Here is a 23,357-nt window from a genome sequence, read left to right on the forward strand (position 1 = left end):
ATGGTCATTGGAAAACTTCAGACGGGCCTGGACATGTGATGAGTTGAGCAGGGGAACCTTCCGTGCAATGCATGATTTGAAACCATGACGGCGTAGTGTTCTACCGACAGTGACCTTTGAAACTGTGGTCCCAGCTCTCTTCATGTCATTGACCAGCTCCTCCCTTGTAGTTCTGGGCAGATTCCTCACTTTTCTTATTATCAGTGATACCCCACGAGGTAAAATCTTGAATGGAGCCCCAGTCCGAGGGAGACTGAAAGTCTTTAGCCTTTTCCATTTTCTAACAATTGCTCCAACAGTTGATCTATTTTCACCAAGCTGCTTGGCAATTGCCCCGTAGCCCTTTCCAGCCTTGTGGAGGTCCACAATTTTGTCTCTGGTGTCTCTTGACAGCTCTTTGGTCTTGCCCATGGTAGTAGTTGGTGTCTGACTGACTGTGGGGTGGACAGGTGTCTTTTTAAAGAGCTCAGACAGGTGCTACTAAGTTAGATTAATGAGTGGAGTAGAGGTGGACTTTTTATAGGCACAGTAACAGGTCTTTGAGAGCCAGAATTCTTGCGGTTTCTTAGGTGTTCAAATACTTATGTTCAGCAGTGCAAGACAAATAAATTCTTTAAAAATCATACAATGTGATTTCCTGAATTTTTTTTTAATTCTGTCTCTCAGAGTGGGAATGCACCTACAATGTGAATTTCAGACCCCTCCATGATTTCTAAGTAGGAGAACTTGCAAAATCACAGGGTGTTCAAATACTTCTGTACTCACTGTATGTGTGAAAAAGAATAATAATACATTCTTCATTTTCCAAAGAATTGTGGGAAAAACTTACAACTTCAAAAAACTCACCATGTCTTTTACTAAATACCTTGGACTGTCTATTTTCCAAAAAGGGGTCTTTTGGGGGCTATTTGTACTTTCCTTAGCATGTTAGGGCCTCAAGAAATGAAATAGGCCCTCGGTGCTTCAGGTGTGATCAATTGTCAATGATTACAGATAAAATGGTATAAAGTGAGCGCTCCTAGTGCAGCGCTAAAATATATAAAGTGCAAAAGAAAATGGTCCGTGATTAATATATTGATTCATATGTGCAAGTCCCAAAAGATAGCTGATGAAACCAGGAAACAATGGAAAAAATGCACACTCACCGGACGTGCATGGAAAATGCGCATATAATTAATATCCACTGGAATCTTTATAGTAGATGAAGAGGGTAAACTTCAATCTGTAGGTCAATCAGCCTGGGAAAATATATAGGAAGTCTACACTATGGGCACCTGTCTCTTTGGCTCCTATTGGGAGCTAAATCAACTTGCAGGATTCCTGTAGTTTGACCTACCACCACCAGAGGGACGGAGCTTTGGATTCTGGCTGAGCACCATACCATCCTTAAAGGGACCTCCAGACTTCCTATATATTTTCCCAGGCTGATTGACCTACAGATTGAAGTTTACCCTCTTCATCTACTATACAGATTCCAGTGGATATTAATTATATGCACATGTTCCATGCGCGTCCGGTGAGTGCGCATTTTTTCCATTGTTTCCTGGTTTCATCAGCTATCTTTTGGGACTTGCTCATATGAATCAATATATTAATCACGGACCATTTTCTTTTGCACTTTATATATTTTAGCGCTGCACTCGGTTTTAATTGTCAATGATTGGTGCAATAGGTTGTAGACTCTAACTTTCACACAGACTAAATAATATACACTGATTTGGGTTATTTTTACCAAAGTTATGTAGCAGTATAAATGTGTGTAAATTTATGAAGAAAATTTACTTATTTGCAAAATGTTATAATAGAAACAAAGAAAACTTTTTTTTTTAATTTTCGTTTTGCTTATAGTGCACGAAATCAAAAACCCAATGGTGATTAATTACCACCAAAGAAAAGCTCTATTTGTGTGAAAAAAATGATAAAAAAGTCATATGGGTACAATGTTGCATGACCGCGCAATTGTCATTCAAGGTGCGACAGCACTAAAAGCTGAAAATTCGCATGGGCAGGAAGGGGGTAAAAGTGCTCTGTATGGAAGTGGTTAAAGGTGGAAAAAGTTCTGAAATAATTTATCTTTGTCTCTTTTTTTACATCACAGAAACCTGACATTTTAACAGGGGTGTGTAGACTTTTTATATCCACTGTACCTGTACTTTCTTGTTACTATACAGTATATGGCTTAGACCCCTTGCACACTGCAGCTTGAAAAAGCTCAGTACAGGGTTTTTTTTTTTTTTTTTTTTTTACTGATCTGAAATGCAGCCCATTGTTTACAAGCATGTACACACAAGCATGTAAACAAGCGTTGTGTATTCTTACGTTAAAAAAAAAACAAATAGAAAAATGTGCGTTCCTGGTCAGTATTTTGCGCCAGTACTTGCAAATATGCACATGACATAAATATAGTATTATTGGATTTTGCCTAGGAATGTATTGTACGCATGCAAAACAAACATTTGAAATTACATTAAGAAATGCTGGTGCTCAATCATCAGTACCATGAGCAAGAGGCCTAATACAGTGCCTCAATTTGCTAAAAGGATTATTATTTGCACCACTCACTATGACCAGATACCTCTTGGCACCACAGCTTTCACTTACCTTGGTAAAAGGCTTGTTATATTCTTGGGGTTCAGTCTGTAAAAGATATTAAAGGGGAGCATGAAACGGTAGTGGCTTTTCTGAAAACATGTCAAACAACTTTGTTCAGACATGGAAAAGTACACATGACAACAACCCATTACCACAATGACTACCAAGATAGCCTTGCATTCATTCCAGGTTAAGGTATGTTTGCTGCTTAAAAAAAAACCAAAAAAAAAAAAACAGCCATTTACACAAAAGGTTGCCATCAGCCTATTATGAAAGTTGTAAAACTAAAAGTTAAGGGTTACTTCTGTTTCAGCTATAAATGCCACATGCAGCTAAGATAATGCACATCCTACAGCCATGCTAGGCTCACAACAATATACACAAAAGAGTAGCAAGTGCAACCTTTGTATTTTGGTGATACTGTACACCTACAGTACCTAAAAAAAAAAAAATATATAAAAAAAAAAACAAAAAAAAAACACATGCACCAGCTCCACAGTCTCTGCTGTCATTGTCACCCTCCCTGCCTGCTGAATATTTTTGTCATCCTCTCTTTTCTTTGGTGCCATATCACACCAAGGGGTACCAAGCATAATTTCTGAAAAAAAAAGCAAAGCAAAAATTATTTTAAAATTCGACATCCTTCTGTGATTAGGATATCTGAGCCCTCAGTGGGTGCAGCAAGAATGGTTCCATATACATATAAAGGAGCTATGCCTAAATAAAGTCAAATGTCAGTATTTTAAAATCCACCTCAAGCTTATATGGCCAAGCATGGTTCAGCATGTAAAAACAAAATATGGCAAACACTGGCCCTATATCATAAAGTTCAACCAGATCCACTGCTACATGGGTACAGCCTCTGAAACAGTCTTTATTGATGAAACATGGCATTGGGTGTTAACCAGAGGACATGATCTGGCATATTTAAAACTCTGTGCTTCCTCCTTTTCTGGTGAGTATGAGACCTTTTTTTTTTTCTTTCAGGAATGAATAATAATCACACCTTTACTGGATTACATTCAGTGTTCATGCTCCTCTATATAATTAAACTGTGAAGATCGTTTACCCAAAAAAGCCTGATGATGGCCCTAGGTAACTAAGTGCTTTTTGGCAATTTGGTGAATATTGCAGGATTGTTTCCTTCATCAATCTGTTGGTGATATTAGACACCTTTCTATTACTAGCACACTTGACTGCTGTGTTTGTTTTGCTACTAGAAAATGTTCATACAAACCTTAAAGTGTTACTAAACCCACAATGGTAAATCAGTCCGTATATGCCATAAAGCATGCTTGTTATACTCGCTGTGGAACCTAAGGGGTTAATCCTCTGCATTGTGTAAAAAGGCTGTTTGATCCTGTCTTCTCTGATCCTCCCTTCTACCGTCCCCAATACATTTGCTGATAGAACAGAGCCTTGGGAGCAAGCTTCACGTGCTCAGTTTGATGTATATTGCTAGAGAGTTTTTTTTTTTAATTAGCAGAGTGCATGTGATCAGCACAGGGACAATCAGCGCTGTCCGGACAGAGGGTCAGGGGTCTTGCAGCTTCATAGGACAATCAGGGAAGAATGAAAACTCCTCCTACAAGCTTTAACCGGGGCTCTGTTGGACACTGATAGAAGTCAAATGACTGCTAACTGCTGATGAGAAAAGGTATTTAGCAGTTTATATTTACTAAAATAATTGCATTCCCATTTTCTGTGTACTGTGGCAGACCAGATATAGAGAATGCAGGCTCCTAGGTTTAGTAAAACTTATCTCCAGTTGACAATGTACTTAAACAAGGCAACGCAGCACAAAACAAGCATGTTAAAGATGTCTTTTCACCAAATACATTTATTAGTTCTAAACACCCTACAGAGGGGAAATAGTGGCTTTGTAAACCTTAAAACAGAAGTTTAGAAAAAAAACCAAATCTCTATAGCTTAAGTGAGTTAATTTAACAGTAATGAGGTATGTTGTATGCAGTGTAGACAGCTGAATCCTGTAGAAATCTTCAAAGCAGGACGTCCTGTTCTCTTCCCGTCTCTGAACTTTTAGTGCTGAGGGGGTTAATATTTCTGTTTGCTACAATGTGAGTGATGCTTTTATTTATGCGAGTACATTTTTAATAAATTATTGCTGTTTTTTAAATACTACACTATGGTGGTCTTTCTGTGGATCTGAGTTACATATAGAGTGGTGCAGAGGTGCCGTAACACAGCAGGGGTCAGAGGAGACAGACCTCTGATCCACATAGGGAGAAGGAGGGAGCCTGAGATTGATGAGATACCTGCCCTGAGAGGAAGGGATGATTTCTGCACACATTGACCTATTATAATTTGTAAGTCAATGTCCTGAATCCACCTATACAGCACGTGTGGTGGTGCACAGTGATGCATTAACAGCACCGGAATTGCAGGAGCACTGTACCAGCAGGAATCCACATTCTTCACACTAAGAGTTTTTTCATTTGAATTGTTTTTGACACTGGAGACTTTATTACACATATGAAATCGTTATATTTGTTTTTTTGGATGTGTGCACACATTGATTAAGGATTTTGGTTACATGTCACTCTATTTCAGCAGCACTACACTTATTCTTATATTTTATGCAGAGATCAGATTTGTGATTTTGGAGTTCCGACTCTAATTTAGCAGTGCAACACTCATATTTTTTTTATTTGTTTCAGGATTATGTGAGGAACACACGTTTTTGGTGTTTGCAGCAGCTTAACTTGATTTTATTTAGCACTGTATTTTCTTTGTTGGCAGCACAAAATTACTTCATTTCTATTTACTTTTATTGCTTTCACAGCCTGAAACACAATGTGTGAATGGGGGAGAGTGATGTGTCATAGGATTTTCTTCCCATTCATAGATTGTGTTAGAGGCAGTGAAAGCAATGAAATGAGAGAGAAGATGGCAGTTCTTCATTGAAATGTTTTAGCAGAAGCTTCACAGAAGACACAAAGCTATTATCTCCCTGCAGCGCCAGAAGTTCAGAGACTGGAAGAAGACAGGGCATCCTGCACTGAAGATTTCTTCAGGATCCAGTGCCAAAACAGATAGTAAAATAAACACGGTACAGTGAAACACAGGTTTATTGTACAGTATTAAGAAGCTAAAAGGTCAGTCTTAGAAAACATTTATGGAGAGTATTCATCTCTGCATTAAATTTCGTAAGCTCTGTTTTTTTAATAAAATCTTGCGATGCTTACACATTCATATGATCATATAAGTGTAAAATCTACTTGCTTATGAGATCATGTACGCTCCATGCATGGCTGTGTAAAAAAAAGTACATAAAAGTCTCACTTAGATCCTGGCAATCTCTTACCTAACATTTCCAAATATGTGCTATGTTATTTAATCCATCGCAGCAAAGAGGATTACAACATTTTCTGTTTGGAAAGCATTTCCCACAAGCAACCCAGCAGTTCTCTGATAAAATGTATGTCTGCTCCCAACATATATATTTCTTTGTCACCTCACAGCTGTCTCGTAAAGATATTACAGGATGAATAGGTCCGTACAGATGGGAACATATTTCAGAATGAAAGCCTTCATTTATTGAAGGCCTGGCATGCAAGTTGCCTTAATACTTGGTGATTTCATTGTGAATACTAGTGCTAGGAATGCTGAGCTCCAGGGTTGCAGTAAAAAAAAAAAAAAAGTTTAGGTTGCTGGCCTAAACTATACTATCTTCAAACTCCGAACACACCACCTCAAATGGCCATATTGTTTTAGCAGTGTGTCATTAGACCTGATTAAAGAGCGCTAGGAAGATGGCACATTAGACTGAGTAATCCGGCAGAAGATAACCCTCCTGGTGGGAAAAGGGAAAACTATGTACTTATTATTTATTTATTACAGGTACTTATATAACGCTGTCAATTTAGGCAGCACTTTACATATACATTGTACATTCACATCAGTGCCTAACCCTCAAGGGGTGTACTATCTAAGATCCCTAACTTAATGTCAAACATACACATACTAGAGCCAATTTAGACAGGATCCAATTAACCTACCAGCAATTCTTTGGAGTGTGGGAGGAAACCCACGCAGGCACAGGGAGAACATGCAAACTCCAGGCAGGTGGTGCCGTGGTTGGGATTCAAACCAACGACCCTAGTACTGCCAGGCGGAAGTGCTAACCATTTAGCCACTGTGCTGCCAGATTAGTCTCAAACCACACCAAGTACTCATGAATGCAATGGGGGAGATGTACTAAAACTGGAGCACTCAGAATCTGGTGCAGCTGTGTATGGTAGCCAATTAGTTTCTAATGTTGGCCATACATGGTTAGAAAATCATTCAAAAAAAAAAAAAAGGTTGAATTCATAACGATCTGTCCAACATGCATGTGAAAAACCCCATCATTGTATCAAAAATTTTTCCCAAATTGTCAACATATTAACAAAACAAATGGTGCACATTTGGTCGATTCGTAGGAAATAATGTAAAGATTTTTTTGACCTTTGTGAACCCTCCTACTTGCCAACTGTATTTAAAAGAAAGATCTTTCTTTTCATTGCTTGTTCATCTAATGTTACATTTTAAGACGCACATGCACTATAAATTTTTTCTGTTTTTGACTGATTCCACTACTAATGTTTAGATAATTGATCATTTTGGCTCAAAAAAATCAGACATGACAGTTCATTCATTTGCCATAAAACTCTGCATTTTGATAATCAAAATTAGCCCCGTAATGTTTCAAAAGTTGAACGATCGAGCATATCGTGTGCTTTTTCTAATGAATTTCTAACTGTGTATGGCCAGAATAACTTCAGCTTATTCAATGAAGCTTTGACAATAAAACCTGGAAGCTGACTTATTTCTATGCAGAGCTGCACCATATTTTGTACGCTCCAGTTTTAGTAAATCCACCCAATAGGTGAACCACATCCGACAAAGTATCTAATTTTTGGGCTATCTTACTCGTTCCAGCATTTGCTATGGCAGACACCACTAATGTCTATGATGAACTGAGCTGCTTTTCAAACGCATAGGAAAAAAATCACAGTACAAGTGTTTGATGTGGTTTTCCATGCAGATTATATTGATATTATATAAGTATATATCAGATTATGCTGACAACCACTAAAATTCTTGCCTATGAAAAGCAATTTAAATAAATGTGTATTCTGTGTAAATCTATGTTGCGCTATCCCTGATTGCTCATAGAAACAGTTTTTCCCTTTCACTTTCCAGCGTGAGCTAAATAGGGAGAATGGTTATTATGGGCACAATAAACAGTTATTTCAAATACTTGTAGCTCTGACAGAATCCATTACAATTGTATACAATATGGTGTGTTTGAACCCAACAAAACATGCTCAGTAGGAGAAGAAATTGAACCTGGAATGAAGGCAAACATAATAAAACAAAAGCGAACACCAGATGTCAGAATAAAGTAGAAGATACTGTGCAACAACTACAGCCTACACTCTCAACCAACTGCCAAAATGTGTCTAAAACATCAGTACATCCAACTTATCAAAATCACTCCATTACAAGGTGCTTCAGATTATTTAGAAAATAATTTATCATGCAGCAAAGCAAGTCAAGAGATGGAAACAAATTAAAATGAACACTAAAGAATGACCATTTAACAGAATGCTGATGATCTACTTTGGTTAACAGATATAGTTTTGTTGCCAGTAATGACAAACAATAGGTGTCCCTAATGACAAAAAAAATGTTTAACAAATAAAATTAGTTTATACATACTAATTAAGATGTGTGGTGCTCCGCCGTGGTCCTCAAGGCCCCAAGAGTACGTGCTTGTCACTTCTCTTTAAAAACTCAGGTAATTAGTGCTGTTCAGTGATATGGGTTGCTAATTAATGCTGATGTGCTGCTGTGTAGTTGTGGGGAAAACATGCACTGTTAAAGGGTCTTAATGACCACATGTGAGAACTACTGATTTTTACATTAGAGTGATATGCTAAACAAAAACTCCATTTGCCAAAAAAAAAAAAAAAATCGGCACAAATACAATGTTAATATAAAGGCACATGCATATAATGGGAATCTTCCTCAGCAAAAAAAAGGAGTTGAAATCAGTGGCAAAGAGGTCCCTGTATGGACTTTTTATTTTTCCAGAGCACCCTTGGAGTTCTAAACATGAAGTACTCCATGTTTGTGAAGTGTGACAACTTTACAGCAGCTTCTACTTCAAAAAATGGCACTTTGGCAGACAACTTTTTCTTACCCCAATGTAATGTCTTGTGCCTTTATGAACAACAGGCATGTACTACTGGGGCGAGCCAGAGATCTGACTACAGAGCTGGAATTCAATTTACATACTGAGTGGTGCAGTAATGTCAGATTTTACCTCCTGCAAAAGAAAACTAGTGCCACAAATTGTATGGGTATCAATATGTCCAGATGGAAGGTCCTAAAAAAATGAACTGCAGGTACTACACTGTACATTATGAGAAACAAACTCCTAATGCAAGTTGTGCATCTAGGCAAGTCTGCATGGAAAATAAAGGCACCTTAACCAAAGATCAAGGGGAGGAGACACTAAACCGAGAATTAAGAGGCGATATGTCAAAGTGAAGTTAAGAAATACATCAGCCATGATATTTGTATTTTTTTACATTTCAAAGCAGCCATTTCCTCTCCTTTATGCTCCCTAAACTTTTTCACCTAATTTAGAACATTTTGAAGATGTACCTGTAGCCAACGAAAAGTACACTCTGAATTACAATTTCAGTGTATCAACTACACCTAGCAAAGACTGTGATGGCAGTACAAAATAAAATGTGGCTATTGTAATGCAGATGGCACTGTGTGACAACCAGGGCTACATTTACTACAGTAGGCTTGAACTTATGGGCAGCAGAGGCAAATACGTGGCCTTTACTTATATAATTATAGAGCACACATTTGTCCATTATTTGGAATAGTCATCTCATTATTATTATTATATTATTATACAGTATTTATAAAGCGCCGATAGTTCACTCAGCGCTGTACATTATAAAGGGGGACAGAACATGTGACAGAACAATAACAATACAATGCAAAACATGAGGGGATTATTATGATAAGGTTATTTATTGTGATCCTTTAAGCCAGGTTAGGACCAGGAAAACAAGTAAATGTTTTGAGTAAAAGTGGAAATCTTAGAACAGGGTGCATCAAATATAGCGTGCCTACAGGCTTCAGTGAAAATCTGGCCCTGGTGAAACTGTGTTGTATGCAATCACCCAGGATGAAAGAAGCAACAATCACTAGTTTAAGAAATGGATTCAAACACTGATTTTGACAATAAGTTGGAAGTACATCAGTTAATTTAACATACCACCATATTCACCATTATCACCTTTTCATCAGTTTTGAAGGGAGTGTTGTATTATCAAGGAACAGACCTCTAAAAGGGAATGAAGCATAGATTGAGTTTACAGCATTTGAACTGATATGAAGATACTTTTTGAATTAAACCAGCATTAGACAGTATTTCATATTCTCTCTCTCTCATTTTTTCTTTTTTTTTTTACAGAATTACGCCCTCACACCCTAAGGGTTTGTGATCCAACTATCTCTGTGCTCTTTTCAACACTGATGCACTAATAATCCCTTGATTTCTTTTGCAGTGTTAAAACACCATAGTAGGGAGACCATGGCATCTCACCAAAAAAAAAAAAAATGTTGGATTCTGAAGATTGTAGCAGCAGCTCTAGCTCTAAAAAGCAAAGATCAGAGTTAACAGATGTACTTATGGTTAGTATTATACATTTCTTTTCTAATAGAGAGGGAATGGAAAGTGAGGGAATGTGAAGGCAAAGGAAGGGAGGGATAGGGTGGAGTAGGAAGTGAGGGATAGGGTGGAGTAGGAAGGGAGGGATAGGGTGGAGTAGGAAGGGAGGGATAGGGTGGAGTAGGAAGGGAGGGATAAGGTGGAGTAGGAAGGGAGGGATAGGGTGGGGTATGAAGGGAGGGATAGGGTGGGGTATGAAGGGAGGGATAGGGTGGGGTAGGAAGGAAGGGATGGGGTGGGAAGGGAAAGGAAGGGAGGGATAGGGTGGGGTAGGGAGGGATAGGGTGGGGTGGGAAGGGAGGGAGAGGGTGGGGAGGGAAGGGAGGAATAGGGTGGGGAGGGAAGGGAGGGGAGGGATAGGGTGGGGTGGGAAGTGAGGGATGGGGTGGGAAAGGAGGGATAGGGTGGGGTGGGAAGGGAAAGGAAGGGAGGGATGGGGTGGGAAGGAAGGGATAGGGTGGGGTTGGAGGGAGGGATGAAGTGGGGAGGGATGGGGTGGGAAGGGAGGGATGGGGTGGGAAAGGAGGGATAGGGTGGGGTGAGAAAGGAGGGATAGGGTGGGGTGGGAAGGGAAAGGAAGGGTGGGAAGGGAAAGGAAGGGAGGGATAGGGTGGGGTGGGAAGGGGAAGGGAGGGATAGGGTGGGGTGGGAAGGGGAAGGGAGGGATAGGGTGGGGTGGGAAGGGAGGGATAGGGTAGGGAGGGATAGGGTGGGGTGGGAAGGGAGGGATAGGGTGGGATGGGAAGGGAGGGATGGGGTTGGGAGGGATGGGAAGGAAAGGGAGGGATAGGGTAGGGTGGGAAAGGAGGGATAGGGTGGGGTGAGGAGGGATAGGGTGGGGTGGGAAGGGAGGGATAGGGTGGGAAGGATAGGGTGGGATGGGAAGGGAAGGGAGGGATGGGGAAGGGAGGGATGGGGAAGGGAAGGGAGGGATGGGGAAGGGAGGGATGGGGAAGGGAAGGGAGGGATGGGGAAGGGAAGGGAGGGATGGGGCTGGGAGGGATGGGAAGGAAAGGGAGGGATAGGAAGGAAAGGGAGGGATAGGAAGGAAAGGGAGGGATAGGGTGGGGTGGGATGGAAAGGGAGGGATAGGGTGGGATGGGATGGAAAGGGAGGGAAAGGGAGGAAGGAAGAGAGGGAGGGAGGAAGGAAGAGGAGGGAAGAAGGGAGGAAGGAAGAGAGGGAGGGAGGGAGGAAGGAAGAGAGGGAAGGAGGGAGGGAGGGAGGAAGGAAGGGAGGGAGGAATTGAGGAAGGAAGGGAGGAATTGAGGAAGGAGGGAGGGAAGGAAGGAGGGAGGGAAGGAAGGAGGGAAGGAAGGAAGGAGGGAGGGAGGAAGGAGGGAGGGAGGGAAGGAAGGAAGGAGGGAGGGAGGGAGGGAAGGAAGGAGGGAGGGAGGGAGGGAAGGAAGGAGGGAGGGAGGGAGGGAAGGAAGGAAGGAGGGAGGGAGGGAGGGAGGGAAGGAAGGAGGGAGGGAGGGAGGGAGGGAAGGAAGGAGGGAGGGAGGGAGGGAGGGAAGGAAGGAGGGAGGGAGGGAGGGAAGGAAGGCGGGAGGGAGGGAGGGAAGGAGGAGGGAGGGAGGGAAGGAAGGAGGGAGGGAGGGAAGGAAGGAGGGAGGGAGGGAGGGAGGGAGGAGGGAGGGAAGGAGGGAGGGAGGGAGGGAAGGAGGGAAGGAAGGAGGGAGGGAGGGAGGGAAGGAAGGAGGAAGGAGGGAGGGAGGGAGGGAGGGAGGGAGGGAGGGAGGGAGGGAGGGAAGGAAGGAGGGAGGGAAGGGAGGGAGGGAGGGAGGGAAGGGAGGGAGGGAAGGGAGGGAGGGAGGGAGGGAAGGGAGGGAGGGAGGGAGGGAGGGAGGGAGGGAGGGAGGGAAGGAAGGAGGGAGGGAAGGAGGGAGGGAAGGAAGGAGGGAGGGAGGGAAGGAGGGAGGGAGGGAAGGAAGGAAGGAGGGAGGAAGGGAAGGAGGGAGGAAGGGAGGGAGGGAGGGAGGGAGGGAAGGAAGGAAGGAAGGAGGGAGGGAGGGAGGGAGGGAGGGAGGGAGGGAAGGAAGGAAGGAGGGAGGGAGGGAGGGAAGGAAGGGAGTTAGGGAGCGATGGGAAGGGAGGGGGGAGGGGAAGGGAGTGGGGGGTGGGAAGGGAGTGGGGGATGGGAAGGGAATGGGGGATGGGAAGGGAGTGGGGGATGGGATAGAGGGGCTAGGAAGGGATGGAGGATGGATGGGAAGGGAGGGAGGGAGAGGGATGGGGAAGGAGGGAGAGGGATGGGAAGGGAGGGAGAGAGAGGGAGGGAAAGGGATGGGAAGAGAGGGATGGGAAGCGATGGAGGGATGGGAAGCGATGGAGGGATGGGAAGCGATGGAGGGATGGGAAGCGATGGAGGGATGGGAAGAGATGGAGGGATGGGAAGAGATGGAGGGATGGGAAGAGATGGAGGGATGGGAAGAGATGGAGGGATGGGAAGAGATGGAGGGATGGGAAGAGATGGGGGGATGGGAAGGAAAGGGAGAGATGGGAAAGAATGGGGTGGGGTGGGGGTAATGGTAGTGGCAGATTATAGCACAAAAGGCAGCTGGGCAGACAACAAAAGCAGATGGGCAAGGAGGAAAAAAACAAACATTTTCGGGGCATGGTCGAACAATGGCGGAATAAAGATGTGTATTCACTGAGCCAGCAAAGTTTAAAAACAGAAGAGCTCCATTCAGGCCTCACGCAGACCGACTTCAGGGTGGATACGGATACACTGGCACAGGACAGGGACGCCATCCATAGGCTGATCAGGGAACTCTCCAACGTAAGCTAGAATGCCACTTCTTCCAGCTAAAATTACACCTTGATGACATAAAAACACAGAAGCAAGCGTAATAATGACAAAGTCAGGGTTATCCCTGAGACATGCATTGGCAGGGACCTCAAAATTGAGTAAAAGTCATCCTTAACACCTAACTTAGTCAGTTGTATTAGACTGATTGCATAGAAACCCATTGTCCATGGTGCATCTAGACCTAAAGATGTTCTGCTATACTCATGAGCATGCATGACTTGCACAGACTGCGCATGGTTAAAGCCAAAAGGTGTTACCATCTTATTAAACACCTTGGATCAGACCTTCAACACCACCATTTGCAAAGGGCCATCCAGTTCCTGCAGTTAGACCCTCTATCAATACCTTAGTGGACTGAACCCTCGATTTTTAGCCTCACTTCCTCAGCTGCTATATCCCTGGCTAACAATGACCAGTAAGTCTAAACCAACACAACTCCTGGCTTGATGAGTCTGTACAGTCCATCTTTCAATTAACCCTTGCAAAGAGGTATAACAAGCTACCCGTTTTACAGCTTCCTGGCCTATGCATAACTAGCAGGATGCTTTATTATGGGGACAACGATTTTGACCACTGCAAGCTTGGAACTACTACTCCAGGTTGAAGGCTAATGGAAGTGCTAAACCATCTATACCCAAATGATCCCCCCCACCCCTGTAGCATCCTTGTATGAAGGAGTCACAACCAAGGGGTCTCCCTTGACTGGACATCTCACACCAGAAGTAACCCCTTCATTAGGATTTTGTAGCATATGGAGTTACCCACTAGGTATGATATTCATACAATCTCTACATCAACGCAAATCCCCTGTTGAGACTGACAAGAGAAACACTCTCTGCAGAACACATCCATCACCACGCTGGTTTGGCCATTCGACTGGTACATCACTTCAGTGGGCACTCTTGGGCTCTACTACTCAGGACATGACTGAAACTTAAAGACCTCAGATTCCTTTGGCTGCCAGTCTTGGCCTACCCTTGGCAAGTACTAGCTATCTGCCATGGTATACAGTTGTGACCAAAATTATTCAACCCCCACTGAAATTGAGTGTTTTGGCCAGTTTGACATTGCTTTTGATCATTCAGTCATCTTGCTTACATTTACATTAAAGAGGCACTTGTAGGTCAGACAAATATAACATAACAGTTATAATGAAATAACCACAAATGTCTTTTCTGTGCTCACAGCATTATCAGTTTTATTCAACCCCCAAGTGACATTCAATCTTAGTACTTAGTACAGCATCCTTTTACAGTTATAACAGCTTTTAAACGTGAAGCATAGCTTGACACAAGTGTCTTGCAGCGATCTACGGGTATCTTCGCCCATTCTTCATGGGCAAAGGCCTCCAGTTCAGTCACATTCTTAGGCTTGCGCACTGCAACTGCTTTCTTTAAGTCCCACCAGAGGTTCTCAATCGGATTTAAGTCTGGTGACTGCGATGGCCACTCCAAAATGTTCCAGCCTTTCCTCTGCAACCATGCTCTAGTGGACTTGGAGGTATGCTTGGGATCATTGTCCTGTTGAAAGGTCCAACGTCTCCCAAGCCTCAGGTGTGTGACGGACTGCATCACGTTTCCATCCAATATCTCCTGGTACTGAAGAGAATTCATGGTACCTTGCACACGCTGAAGCTTCCCTGTACCTGCAGAAGCAAAACAGCCCCAAAGCATGATTGACCCTCCACCATGCTTCACAGTAGGCAAGGTGTTCTTTTCATCAAAGGCCTTGTTCTTCCTCCTCCAAACATAGCGTTGATCCATGGGCCCAAACAGTTCTAATTTTGTTTCATCAGTCCACAGAACACTATCCCACAACTTTTGTGGTTTGTCCACATGGCTTTTGGCATACTCTTCTTATTCTTTGGAGACAGCAAGGGGGTACGCCTGGGAGTTCTGGCACGGAGGCCTTCATTACGCAGTGTGCGTCTTATTGTCTGGGCTGAAACTTCTGTACCCACATCTGACAAATCTTTTCTCAGTTCCTCAGCAGTCACACGGGGACTTCTCTCCACTCTACGCTTCAGGTAGCGCACAGCAGTCGAAGTCAGCATCTTCTTTCTGCCACGACCAGGTAGCGTTTCAACAGTGCCCTTTGCCTTGAATTTGCGAATGATGCTTCCTAAGGTGTCTCTTGGTATGTTTAACATCTTTGCAATCTTCTTATAGCCATTGCCCTTCCTGTGAAGAGAAATCACCTCTTCTCTTGTCTTCCTGGACCATTCTCTTGCCTTCACCATGTTTGTAACCACACCAGTAAATGTCTAGAAGGAGCTGAGTATCACAGTCATTTTAAAGCTGCCTAATTGGTGCTTATTATGCTTGATTGCTGCTCGGTGACATCCACAGGTGTTTTCAATACCTGATGGAAAGCACCTGTATGAACCTCTGTTCTTCAGAGTGGTAGTCTTTAAGGGGTTGAATAATTGTGGCAATGAAGAAACCACATAAGAACCATTTACTACTGTATTACATAAACAATTGATGTCATTTTAGTTGCATTTGGGTAGTTACAACGTCCTTGTAGGATTTGATTCTGAATACAATTCCAAATGTACACTATAGTCCCTAAACCCCTTTACAGCATTGGGGGTTGAATAATTTTGGTCACAACTGTAGATCCTTCTGTATGACCCAGTGACTATGCCGCACAGATTTCATGTGGTCCTACTGAGAATGTAATTGGCCGTTCAGCAGCCACCTACTTATGCTTTCAAGTGGGTCCACTATCCAAGAAGACCATCGTACTGGTTGGCTGGCTCTATATATATATATAGTGGACAGTTGAAAGTTACCATAATGTCTATGTCAAAGGTCTAATGTCTACGAATTTAGATCCAGACTGCTGAATGACCTCACTATGAAGAAAACCAAAAGGGGTCAGTATCCTACCCATTTACCCTTACTCACACCAGATGCTAGTGATCATCCCTATTTGTGGCATTGAACTAGAATTGGCTTTGAAATAAGCAAAACCAAGCAAATCATCTGGCTGTAATGGTATCACCAGGGTATACTACAAAACCTTCTTGCACACCGTCTCCTCCAAATTCACCAAAGCTTTTAATGCCTTGTCAGATGACACCCCTATTTCATAAGATGAGGTGGCAGTAAACTAACTGGATGCAGCCGCTGTTTGGTCACCAATTTTCTACCTGGTACCTTTGATCTTTCAGATGAATGATCACGGGAGGAAGGGTGCCAAGAGGGAAACCCCAGAAGTGTATTTCGGTTGGTTCTCTGGCCAAAACTTACTCTGTTTTGCTCTCAGAGCCAACATCACAGTGATCCCTAAAGAAGGAAAATAATGAACACCCTCTGTGCCAGCTATTAACCCATCTAACTACTCAATACAGACTTTATAACTGTTCATCTAAAGTCTAGCCAATAGACTCATGCCCTACATTTCCTATCATAGACCAAACTTGGCTTTATACCTTAAGGGTACAGAATTTAATCCAAGAATTCCCTTCCCACATAAACTTGGGTACACACATGAGCTTCAGATTACAAGCCATATATTCTCATCCATCGGCTGCAGTCAGGATAAGCAAGGGTCAGGGTACACAAAACCCTCTCTGGGTATCTCAACATCATAAACAGAACTCAACAGGGTTACCAGGCTTCCCATTAATATTCATGGTAACAATGCAACCTCTTCAGGAGGGGAGCAAAGCCAAAAAGCCATGGCTTTATGACGCCCCCAGGTTTTCACAAAGCTGCTTCATTTGTTGACAATCTCCTGGTTTTTGTTTTTAATCTCGTTTCTAAATGTCACAATTCCAGTCTTACTTACTGATCTAAATAGGTTTACCTCCCTTTTCGATGAATATAAATCTTAGCAAATCCAAGACCCTCAGTATCCAACTCTTGAAAGATACCTGAATAGAATTTAGAGAAATTTCTCCTTCAAATGGACATCATCTTACATAAAATGCCTAGTACAGTCAATGTGATTGATCTCCAGAAACTCTTTCACCTAGACTTTAAACCTCTATTGCGAACAATCCAACAACACCTTGCAAACTGACATAACAAAGCCATAGCAACATTATTAATATGATTGTTCTGCCTCAACTGCTCTACTTCAGCCTTACCTATTGTCCTTCCATTTCAATTTCTCGATCTGTGTTTGGGCTTCATCTGTGCAAAGCAGAACACCAGACTTAAAAGAACAATTCTCAAAATGCCCAAGAGTGAGGGAGGTATAAGCTCCCCAGTTCTGCTTTGCTGCAACACAGCAGTCCACCTGACCAGAGCAGACTGGTGCAATCATGGCAACAAGAAACAATGGATCCAACTGGAGCAAGACTCCTGCCCTTTTAATTTAGCAGGCTTCCCCCCGATCCCTGCTCGATACACCCTGGAGGTCATAACCCACTGCCCAATCTCAATCTCCACTTCGTTGTCTCTAACTTTAGGCACACCTTGCTCTACTGACCCTGACTTTCGCAAACTAACCTGTAGAGGCATCTTCCGCACACTTAATTTCACAAAATCGATTTAAAAAACTTAGCCTGACCTGATCTCTGACCATAGTCCAGCTGTTACATTACCTATGTACCACTCCACCACCTTTGAAAACTATGGCTGCAATTCAATAAAGCATTTGCAACACTTGGTAGTACTCTGGCACTTAATTAATGGAAACTATGTGACAGGTCCATTGACAGTTCTGACACGTGCAACAGATTCAGGTAAATATCATTTGTGCCACTTTCACAATCTACCCCATGACTGTGACAAATTAAAAAAAAGAATTACTGCCAGTTCATAGATAAGGAAACTGAAGATAAAACAAAAGACCCAACTATAACTAGCCATACAGAGTCAGATGATGAACTGATGAAGCTATGCATCATAGCCAGGTTACTCAGCCCTGGGGATGAACATGCACTAAGTGAGTGTCCAGTATGGAGGTGCTGCCCCTAACATGCCTCCATGCAATTTGTGTATTTGTACATTGTGGTTATGAGCATATTTATGTGTTGAGGTGCTATTTAATGGGCTCCCAACATGCCTGAATGCACGTAGAAATACACCTGTGGTATAGATGAACAGAGCATTTACATCTGTGTGTTGAGATGAGATATAGCTGGCTAAGGCCACCTCAGTGCGTTTGTGGAACTACAAGTTTCATGAGGTATTGCAAGACTCTGAAAGGCAGTGGCATGACTCTTAGAGGCCCTTAAAGCATATTTCCTATTGAGTAATGGAGAAATTTAAGTGCATGTGGCCAGAAAATGTCACAGCAATTGACTGTCAGGACAAAGTTTCAACCCAAAGTTGAAAACACAACACATTTTTCTTCTAAGTACAATGTTTAACTCAAGCCATATACAACTTCTAAAAACATTGGGTTCTTCAAGCATTCTTCCATCACACAGAGATAACAATCCTCCCTTGTAGACCCATCTGGACGGTCTAACTATGCCAGACTTCTATAATGCATGTCTTTTTTACAGTGCTTTAAGAACACTGACTGATGACAAAGAACAACGCATGGCAATTAAGAAATATACTGTAAGGAAACTCAAAAGAGATTGCACACAAGTTCTCCACAGTATCTCTACAGAGGTCAGTTGGCAAATAATCGTGTTTTTGTGATGCTCTTACCTCTGAAATAGCGTGTACCATGAACTTAAAAAATAATCATCGCTGATCAAAAGCACTGGTGAGAATAACAACATAGCAATTTTGTAAATATTAAACTCTTTACAAGTACAGTCAAGGGTCCATTTCAAAAAGACATTACAAATTCAATAACAAGCAAAACACAAGCTAATTGCCAAAAAGGCTAGGCTTATCAGTATATGGGTTGAGGTACAAAAACTTCTCTTTTCCAAAAAGTAATAAACATACATTTCTGGAAAAATATTGGACATCACCTTTAAAATAGAACTACTTTTGAAAAAGAAACACTAAAACAAATAGAATTGCTGCAAAAGCCTGTTTTTGTAATTCAATATTTATAAAAATTACTTTTTTAGTTTATATGAATATTTAAAATGTATGCCTAAAATTCCAATATGGCCTCTTTGTATAGGGAAAATCTGCACATTCTATTATATCCTACTCATATGATTGGTTCACTCCATGTTATCCCAAGTAGCTTCTCTCATAACTTAATACTAGTACAGAGCAATTGGCTAAAGCTGGAATGCCCTACCACTTAGGATGCAGGTACTGGCTGCAAGAAAAAAGGAGTTGATTAGACTCTGGATGAGCTTCAATACAAAAAGGTTGGCAGTAGGTTGGACTCCCCACTTAAATTTGTTAAAAACTCTACAATTCATGAAAATGGTTCCTAAATAGGTGAATATTAGATGCACAGGGGGTGAGGCTTTACACAGATCATGCCATTTTGCTCTAAATAGAGAAGGTGACCATGTAACTCACTAGTAAATGTCACATTTTGATGTTGAGTATTTCAAATAAACCTGTCAGGACAGAAATATGGAAGATGCCATTGTAGCCTAGTTTTTGATGGTATGTGTTTCAGGCTTGTACTTTGATTACCATTTTGTGGGTCAATGACCTGGAATAGGCCTGTGCACATTAAATGTCTTTCTACCTTATAAGCACACTATTGTTTCATGTCAGTGACTTACTAAGTAGTGGAACAAGGATAAGGATAATTGTCCCAAAGCATGTACGTTCAATAACAAGTCAACAATAGCTGCTTCCTATATTCTTATCCTGACAGATTTCCTTTTAATATAAAAGTTTTGGATGGACTAACCCTTTAAAGTCACATGGGGATTATGTTCTACAAGTTAGATTTTCAAGGAAAAATCAAGAGAGACTGTAATAAATGAATAGTTGTCATATTTGTCTTAACACATGTCAAAATTCTGATCCTGCCAGAAGAAAAATCAGTAAAATAACTGAATCTAAGAAATCCAAAAGATGTACTCAATGGTAAGGAATCTAAAAACGCAAAGTGCTTAAAAAAAACAATAAAACAACATATGATGCGACAATCATTCTGTATTTTAAAGCACCAGTGAAAATACTCACAAATAGCATAAATGTACTTTATATTAAACAAAGCCTCTATTACGTTGCTGGAGATTAGATATAATAACAGTCACAAGGAAGAAACTACACTTTAAGATACACACAAGACCGAACCACTATTATAAAGACATGTTAAGCATGGGGATTAAAAATATGCACCAAAGCTACAACAAAGCAAAAATTATATATATTTATTTATAATAGCCCTTAATGGTTCAACTTTCAAAATAAATAAATGCACATATTTTTGCAGGTAAAAAAAACTTGAATTTATTATTATTATTTTTTTACTGGAGCCTGACGAGCACTGTATCAGCAGAATGTCAGGCTCCTGCACAGTCTTCCTATAGCTTTGTGCCCGTATCCCTGGACTTTCAGTTACAAAGCTAGAGGAAGACTGAATTAACTACGAGCGTGCTGAGCAGCTCACTCGCAGCCTATTCAAACTACAAGTACTTCTACCACGTTGACAGACGATACTTGTTTTTTTCATTCACAGGAATTTGTGATGAATGGTGCAAATGTGTGGGAGGAGCCCCGCACACCCACCCTGTTTTCAAAATACTATATTAGCCGCTTGCTACTGGGCACCTTTACCACCTTCCTGCCCAGGCCAATTTTTAGGTTTCAGCGCTGTTGCACTTTGAATGACAATTGCATTATATCCATATGACATTTTGATAATTTTTTTTCACACAAATAGAGCTTTATTTTGGTGGTATTTAATCACCACTGTTTTTTTTGCTAAATAAATAAAATTTGGAAAAAAAAAAAAGTTTTCTTTGTTTCTATTAGAAAATTTTGCAAACAGGTAACTTTGTTCTTGTAAAATGTATGTTGGTGCAGCGCCAAGAAAGTAAGTAGAAACAACCAATCTCAATGACAAACGCATATAGGTAATAAATGCATTTTGCTCACAACATATACTAAAATAATAATTGTGGTCTAAAAATAGTTATATAGAGGTGCAAGTGTCCATATAAGACGCATAATCACAACATGTGTGAGGATCATAAAAAGTCCATAAATTCTTAAAATCAGATGTAATCTCCAAGTGATTCTATTAAAATCCCAGTGTGCTATTTTCTTCTTAGGTGGGTGTGCCAATAAATATATAAAATGCGCACTCACCAGATGCGTTAATAAAAAGCGCATTGTATCATATAATCATTCACGGGTCCCTTAGGGGTAGTTCGGGATGTAGCCTGGGGGTAGATGGTCTCCCTTGGGTGCCAGGATATGATGGTCAATGTAAATGGCTCAGCCTCTTCGGGACGCTGGGACATTCACTGGAGATAGTACTGGGGGATTTAAGATGCTCAATTCTGAGCAAAAATAAGGGATAATCCCATAGTGTAGTATTCCATGTTACTTTATTCTTGGTAATGTTAAAAAAAATAGGTCAAAAGAACGTACAGTACTGCAGTAATGAAAAGAAATATCACAATGGTAATCACATAAAAAAACTGACCAGCTGGTATAATGAAGTGGCCGTCAGATCCCCGTGATCCGACAGCTTGACGTCAACGGCTTGCAAGGGCTCCTCAACGCGTTTCAAACTCAGCGGTCATCCTCAAAAGGGGTATGCCTGTGTCTGTGCCTCTGTGTCTGTGTGATCAAATGCTTTCCTTTTTTAAAAATGGCGCCATTTACATCCAGAGAAACCGTAAATGATGTATGCTCATCGCTTCCTGTTTCCTATAACAGAGCGGAAGCACCAGATGGTCGATTGGGTGTCCTGGTGCGACAGGACAGCCCATGGAAAGGGTGGGGATGTCCTTTCCCGCTGCTTTTAAAAGCAATCCAGTGACTAGTTAGCTGCTTGGATCCATTTTACAAGAGAGCTGACCATTGGCTCTAATTCTGCAGTAGGGCTAAATAAGGAAAAACCTCTTGCCTGGCACCCGGAACTGCATGTCCCGGGTATCAGACTATAGGAATTGCCCATCCCTGCAGCAAGAGAAAATACCATATTACACAGTTGTCACCAAAACACCTCCTGTTTCGGTAAAAGCTTAAAAGTTTTAGATTATTACCTTTTGTACTGGAGACAATAGTCCCAATAGAATATCATGAGTAGGGAGATAGACAGCTACAAAACCTGACAGGGGTTTAAAGCGATATTAGATTTTTTTTTGTAAAATAACAAACATGTCTATATTTACCTGCTGTGTACAGTGGTTTTGCTCAGAGCAGTTTTGATCCTCCTCTTCTCAGGTCCCCCACAGGCTCTCCTGGCTTCTCCTTTCTGGTGGGTGCCCCCACAGCAAGTAGCTTGCTATTTGGGCACCCGCTGTTCTGTGTGTCCATTCACACACAGAGCCGTGCTTGGCTCTGCCCCCCCTCTCTTATTGGCTGACTGGCTGTGACTGACAGCAGTGGGAGCCTATGGCTCCTACTTGCTCTTTCAGCCAATAAAGGAGGCAGAGACCTGGGACAGCCGAGGCTGTTCTGCACATGGATACATTGCGTTGGGGCTCAGGTAAGTATTGAAGGGGCTGGGGGCACTGCTGCACACAGAAGGTTTTTTACCTTCATGCATAGAAACCTTGAGCCTTTACAACCGCTTTAACACTTTACCTTCACCACTCTATTCTAAATAAAATAAATAAATCAATTTCAACCATCTTTAAATCACAACACATGCTATACAGATCAAGGCACCCTAAAGCAGGAAGTAAACGTTTCTGGTGCTTGTGAAACCAACCACCTTCTCAAGTAATGTCCTGGTGCGGGATTAGACTTGGCATTCCCTTAGCAAATAAATGATCCACAAATTGCACATCAGGAAAATGCTTTTTGGGATGATTATTTATAGAAAGCAATTTCAGATTTTTAATTCAAGGCACCCTACTACTAAACATTTATATAGATTTAAAGCAGGAATGCTAGTAGATTGTCTTAATTTATTTTCTTGTTTTTGAGTTTGAAATTGCAATATAATTGCCTTTGTGTATGACCAACATAACAGGGCAAAAGCATTTTTAGCACTTACCCTCTGTTTTGTCTTGCATCCACATCTGTGCAAAACCACTAATATGATCAGTCTTAGGCACCATAATTTGTGGCCCCAAATTTTTTCAGGACAAGGTAAGATTTCCATATATATCTTCAGCTGTCTACATTTTTAGATCAGATGATCATTTCGATGTAGTTATATCTCTTGCACTCA

General features: G+C 41.7%; 1 protein-coding gene across 3 annotated transcripts in view; it reads right to left on the reverse strand.

Annotated features, from left to right (window-relative positions):
• Window positions 1-23,357, reverse strand: part of ARHGAP26 (Rho GTPase activating protein 26) — a 643,079-nt gene that overhangs the window by 99,944 nt on the left and 519,778 nt on the right. The window contains exons 21-22 of one of the 3 annotated variants that reach the window (XM_089673027.1): window positions 9,920-9,967; window positions 2,602-2,637 (exon numbers count right to left, since the gene is read on the reverse strand). The exons of 1 other annotated variant lie outside the window; for it this stretch is intronic. In XM_089673027.1, the coding sequence (XP_089529153.1) occupies window positions 2,602-2,637; window positions 9,920-9,967 (84 nt within the window). The remainder of the gene's footprint in view (window positions 1-2,601; window positions 2,638-9,919; window positions 9,968-23,357) is intronic. One more of the 3 variants, XM_089673028.1, reaches the window with a different exon arrangement.

Source organism: Staurois parvus, unplaced genomic scaffold (genome assembly GCF_062004578.1).
Source record: "Staurois parvus isolate SC_StPar_1 unplaced genomic scaffold, SC_StPar_1.0 ptg000133l, whole genome shotgun sequence".
NCBI lineage: Eukaryota > Metazoa > Chordata > Amphibia > Anura > Ranidae > Staurois > Staurois parvus.